The sequence below is a fragment of the Lactuca virosa genome, chromosome 4 (genome assembly GCF_052849685.1).
Source record: "Lactuca virosa cultivar CGN04683 chromosome 4, Lactuca_virosa_CGN04683_v6, whole genome shotgun sequence".
Classification (NCBI taxonomy): Eukaryota; Viridiplantae; Streptophyta; class Magnoliopsida; order Asterales; family Asteraceae; genus Lactuca; species Lactuca virosa.
The window spans coordinates 313,558,884-313,565,266 of record NC_136429.1 but is presented as its reverse complement, the minus strand read 5'-3'; the positions used below and the strand labels follow the sequence as shown (position 1 = coordinate 313,565,266).

General features: G+C 34.3%; 1 protein-coding gene across 1 annotated transcript; it reads right to left on the bottom strand.

Annotated features, from left to right (window-relative positions):
* Positions 1-2,024: 2,024 nt before the first annotated feature.
* Positions 2,025-4,184, bottom strand: TIC22-IV (Tic22-like family protein). Its single transcript, XM_079045514.1, has 9 exons — positions 3,736-4,184; positions 3,596-3,658; positions 3,262-3,336; positions 3,125-3,175; positions 2,895-2,954; positions 2,756-2,827; positions 2,602-2,637; positions 2,315-2,491; positions 2,025-2,168 (listed from the first exon to the last, which is right to left on the bottom strand). The coding sequence occupies exons 1-8, from the start codon at positions 4,138-4,140 to the stop codon at positions 2,399-2,401; spliced, it is 855 nt and encodes a 284-aa protein (XP_078901640.1). The 5' UTR covers positions 4,141-4,184; the 3' UTR covers positions 2,025-2,168; positions 2,315-2,398.
* Between the last annotated feature and the right edge of the window lie 2,199 nt (positions 4,185-6,383).

Below are 6,383 nucleotides of genomic sequence, written 5' to 3'. Positions count from 1 at the left end.
AGTTGAGTTTTTGTTGGTGTTTCCATTTAAGGTGAAGTTGTACTTTACATTCTACATCAATATTCAAGCCTCCCCTTGAGGATTCAAAGGACTACAAAGGTTGTCATCTTCTTATTTCTTCTTTGGTTGATGTTTTTTTTCCAAACATTGTAAGAAGATCCTTGGTGGGTTCAAACTACTTTATGTTATTCTAAAATTATAAAGTCTTCTGTAGCTAAATCTTGAGTTTTTGTAACTAGTTTTTGAATAAAAACCCAACACCACCACGTAATCCACACATGCATCTTTTATCATTATCATTTTTTTCTTATTTTCAGCAACTTCGTTATCGATTCCGAGACGAATTCAATCAACAACATTTTGATTGAATAGACCTTCTTTAATTGGTCTCCACATATTTTCATCTAAACTAGTCAAATAGTCTTCCATTCGGTCTTCCCATTGATCATAATGATCAAAAAAATAACATTGGAGTTTTGGCTTAAGAACCATGAGGATTAGCATAGTTAATCATCGTAGATGTATTGAAATTTTCCACCGAATTATGAGAAAACAGGATCAAAATCTTCAAACAGCTTCAAAGAATTAGATTTCAAAAGCGTTATACAGATTTGAGAAAAGAGTTCAAATATGTAATGAAATACAAAAGAAATTCCCGAAAGAGATGAATGATGTTTACTCTGATACCACTTGATAAGTATTGGACTTAAAGACAAATCATATATTGTATGAAATACAAGAATAGGTTGATGTAAATACCAACATTTAAGTTCTTTGATTAAACATGAGAAAATTACAATTTGATAGCTAAAATATCACATACGTTCTAAGCGTGTAAAAGTTGAAAACTCGTTAACTTCTCATACAGACGTTCACTTATATATAGACACATAATGGTGAAGTCTGTCTAATCATGGCATTGACAACTAAACACAACTCACTGCTCAAGCTAATATACAATTACACTTAGGAGCATAATGATCCACACCATAAAAACTATACCAATGAGCTTAATAAGCTCTACCAACTACTTTGGTGACCAAAATATCTTCGAAGCAACTTTACATCTTCGGTAGGACCAAATTCGGCATATTGTGTCTTCTTCGGACATCTTCACAACAAAACTTCTCTTTTAAACAAACATGTAACCGAAAGATATAAATCAAACCCTGCCACAAAAAGGCACATACCCACCTTAAAGAAATAAACATAAACTCAAGCCTTTCCAACAAGTGGTAAGAGGATATCCTAACCCAAAGGAACCTTAACAATGTCAAATGGCTAATTCAGATAATGTTAACATTAACAGAATGGATCGGCCATGACTACTATGCACATCTATATATCTATAGAGAGGGACATGTATGTAGATTTCTCTATGTACTCTCATTCCAACTCTACTCAAACAACATAGACGTCGGAGCGTATTCCCATCACCACCTCCCATGGTGCAAATGACTCTTTTTATTATTATTATTTTTCTCTAATAGCATATGTGAGACTACGAACAGGTCAAACAAAAGGAACTTCACTGTAACCAAATGATTTTTGGACTATCGGTATCAATATGTTTGAAAAGATACCCCCTTCACCCCTAAGGGTTGACGGTTGAAATCTCATCATGGACAAAAAAAAGTAGTTTAAAAGCATAATTTAGAGGGTGTGTATGGTAACCCTTCAAAAAAATAGAAAAAATTCCATGTTGACAATACTAATTAGACAAACTCTAACACCAGAAGATCTTGACGAATCATCAAAACCTTTTAAAAGGTTTTGAGATATCTAAGTTGAATCAATCCAAAACTTTTAATTTATTAGCACTCCATTCCTGAAAAAACAACTTTTCGTTTTCTCTGTCTCATATTAAGGGTTTCATCAAAGTGAGGATAAAATCAGTCAAGGTCATGATTTCGTGTGGAAGGGAATCAAGATTTTTTTTTTCTCCACGTTTTATTGTTTTTATTATCTAAAAGATGAGAAATATAACTATAGAATATATGATTGACATGAACCAAAAAAAAGAATGAAAAATAGAGAGCATATTAAGGATTCAAATGCATGACTTTCATTCGACAATCAAGATTCCAATATACAAAATACATCTTCTGGTGATATCATCATCCTTGTCACTATCTTCTACACGGCTATACACCACCATGATAACAACCCTAAACAAAATGATAAAATTTGCATTAAAAGGAGGGAATGAATCCATTTGGTCTATATGTCCCACTGACATCAGTATTAGTCCCAGTCCAATCCAAGTCAATACCAGTACTGTCATGTCATGTCATGTCATTTATGATAAAATTACCTGTGTTTTCCAACAAGACTGGAAAATGCTACATTGGGCTTGCTTTTGATCTTGAATTATTATGAAAAATGAAGCAATGTTTTTTTATGCGTTTACAATTTCCTGCAAGTGTAGCGATTGACTTTTCCCAGGAGGGATGAAAATTAGATCTTCCCAACCAGAATTTTTCTCACTCATCTGCCACCACACAATAAAAATATGTTAATTTGCTAAATAATCTTTACTATAAAAAAATAAGCAAAAAATGAATTGGGAGACATTGTAATTAGCAAGAAGTAAAAAGTTACCTCCATTTTTTTCAAAACATCTTCCAAACATCCCACCTGCAAAGGACATAGAGACATCATAAATAGGGCATATCCCCATTAGGTCCATTAAGTAAAAATAAAAAAAAAAAAACAAAAAATAGCAACAAAAGTAAAAAAAAAATTATAATAATACCATGATATGTTGTGAAATGGCGGGTCCTCTTGGTCCTCGTGGAACCATTAACAATTCTTTCTCAATATCCTCCTGCATATATGCAAGCTGATTAAAGTGCCTTGCTAATTTTAGGAAGTTTGAAAAGTCAAACACAAACCTTTCGAAAATATATAGGGCAGTAACGTTTGTTTTTCTTCTTTATAACCAGGAGGTCTGACTGTGTAAAGAAACAAAATAATTAAATATAAGTAATAAGTTTACTTTTCCTTTCCATTAATAGAAATATGCAATCTACATATAATATAAGCAAGGAAATATAAGTACATTGTTTGTATTGAAATAGAAAGATAACTCATTTGATTATATCCAAAAAGTAAATTCTCATACCTGAAAAACAGGGACTCCATCAAACCCATTCTTGGTATTAGAAGTTCTCAACTATAATCAATAAACAATTACTCTTAATTAATCACTATAATAAATGTATGTAGGAAGTATAATAACATGGAATACAAAGAACTAACCTCCATTGCATTCTTAAGTTGAACAGGATCAGGTAAAAATCGAAATGCAATTCCTTCAACCTTCAACATATAAACCTACACATAAAGAATGCACAGATATATTAAAAACTGAACATTGAACATAAGACAGATGGATCATATTATGATATAATTTCTACACATGGTTTCATTTTCAATCTCATACAAACCCATTTGACCTAATGTAGTCAATCAAATGGGGTTCTAACAGTGGTAATTATGTTTTCACGAAGTGAATCTTAGATCTTTAAACATGGAGCCAAAACAAGTAAGCAAATACAATTAAAATTCAAAGCCTAAATTCTATAATAATCACCTGGTCAAGTGCAATTGGTACAACTTTTGCTCGCCCTTTTAACTCCCTTTTCCTCAATCGAACCTGCAATTCACATGTACATATACAATGAACAAATTTAAGTTCCAAACTCGCATACTCACACACGCGAACACTTATACCTGAGCAAGAAATGCTTCGGCGTCTTCTTGACGAAAACAAAGTAACCCAATTGATTTGAGTCCATTAGGATCAGAAATCAGGACGAATTCGTTATCGGAATTGCTGACTGTGTACAGCTCTGTTCCAGCAAGCGTTTTCGACACATTGGCAGTGCTTAGGGCCAAGTCAAACACATGATTTCCGCTGCGAAGATTGTTGTCGTCTTGTTGTTGCTGTGACAACGAAGCAAAAGGCAATGACCAACGATGGGGCTTATGTGGCTGAAATGGGAAAAGGTTTTTGGCGATTCCTCGCCGTGTTTCGTCGAGACGGGTAGAGATGTCGGAGCTTAGACGTTGAAAATGTTGGTGGAAGAAGGCGAAAGGATTGGGGGTTGCAGAGGAAGCGGGGTTTGGAGACTCCATTACCGAGGAGAAAGGGGAGGACTGAACGAGGAGAGTAGTCGGTTGCTTGTTGCTCCATATTTTAATGTTGGGGCCTTCATGGTCCAGCCCATATAAGTTGGGCTAACATCAGATATCGAACTAAATTATATGTATTATTTGATACCAAAAAAAAATGAAGTATTTAGAAAAAAATAACTAATTTTTTTATGAAAATTATAAAATGACTATTTACTTCTAAATGTGATATTCCGAAGTACTTATGAAATTTCTGGAGTTGGTGGTGGTTGTTAGATTCTAGTCTGGAATCACTCGTATGTTCCGGACTGGAAAAACGTATTTCAAATGTAACTCCGGAATGTACGGTCATTACGAAGTATTAAAATTAGGTTCTTTATAGTTTCCTTGTTTCTCCATAAACAACATATACCTTTGTCTTTGTTTGTGTATTGTGTTTATTAATGTTTAAACCCCAATTAGCTTTCGGATACTACAAAATGAGTTCGTATAAGGATTTTTTTTTTCGAGTGTCAGTTTCTAGTGAATGGAAATTGAAGTGAATTGAGGGATCTATATTGCTCCAAAATACACATGTTTTGGTGTAGATATAAGCAGTGATCTCAACTTTAGTGAGTTAATTACGTTGATTGTTTCCCAGTCCAGGTTAAACAATAATCAAATATATATATATTTTCAATATCTTGGATTAAATATAAATATGCAGATTCTTGACAATAGTATTGGTAGATATTTTCTTAGTTTTGTTAGTAGTATATCTCGTAAACATTACAATTGTTGTTAATAATGTTACGAAAAATGGTATTCAACGATTTCTCATAGAAAATCGTTCGGGTGGCAATGGGTCTTTCAGTGCTGGAAGTACCCAAAACTTTAATTTACTACCTATGAAACTGAATCACGATCTTTATTATAATGATCTCGTAAATGGGGTGCTTTTAGGTATAAAGGTAAAGTTGATGATGATGTTTCTCCAGCATTTGATGTTGATGAATCTACAAATGATTAGACCAAACTAATATTGTTAGTTGATGATAGCAATATAATTCCACTTGGAGTGCAAGTTAAACAATTCAAGAATTTCATTGAATTTTTTGTGGATGAGACTGAATCTGAAGATGAGGAAATTTAGCCCCTAAAAGCTCGAAAATCCCAAGAGGAAAAGTATCCTTATTATTTTTCTAATTTTGAAGAAACACAAACCACTGATTACGAGATGCCTGAACCTTTACCATTGCCCGAATTAGCTCAACAAAAACGTAAAGGTGTTGTAGCCCATAATTATTCTTCTTATGTGAATCTCTATGAACTCTTCAAAAGCAAAGAAGAAATTAAGTGTAATTTAGGATTCAAATGTGTTACTGTGGGCTTTCAAATTAGAGTGAGCAAATCTACAAAAGACTGGTATGAAGCCATTAGTGTAACATCCGCTTTTTCAGGTACGAATTTCAATGCTTAAATCTTGTGGACTTTTGGTGGCCACGACATGGTTGTGGCAACCACTTTTTGTTCAAGATTATTTTAAGTAGCCATGACGAGGCAGTATAGTGGCCAAAAAATGGCGATGTCCCAGGCTCAAACCTTAATTTTTCGGGCTTAAGGTCTTATTCAAAGGATGTGATGGATAGGGTTTCGTCTACCCTCAGCCTCTATCACCTCCAAAGTGTCGTTGATAAAACCCTAGCCTCCCTTCAAGCTTTTTACTCATTTTTGGTGACTTTGTGATCTTGGAAGGAAGAAGAAGGGGCTCTGGTGCAAAGATCACGCAAGCAATTCATCTCCACTCCTTGTGTGCATGTTCTGGACTTTTTGTAAGTCCTCAAGTTCCCATTTTGTTGGTTCCTTTCTTATAGATCTAGCTTATTAATCCTATTTTGTTTCATGGTTAAGATTTGAATGGTTGAGTGGGATAAAGTTAGCAACTTTATGACTCACCAAGGTCCCAAAAGCATTATATCTTCTGGATCTAGAAGTTGGGAGAATTTTGGAAGTCATGCATGAGTTTTAGATCATTTTCCCATCTTTTGAAGTAGGTTGAGGGAATGACATGCATAGGGCATGCATGGCCATTTTATGAGCCTTTAAGGTCCTAATAAGCTTTTTCAAAAGTTAGAGTTGACGGCTTAACAAATTAAGGGCTTAGTCCATTAAGTTATCCAAGAGCAGAAACCACGACATAGCAAGATGCTCGTCGCAACATTGTGAAGGGGGGACTTGCGATTGTTTTTTTGTTCAGCTGCCACAAC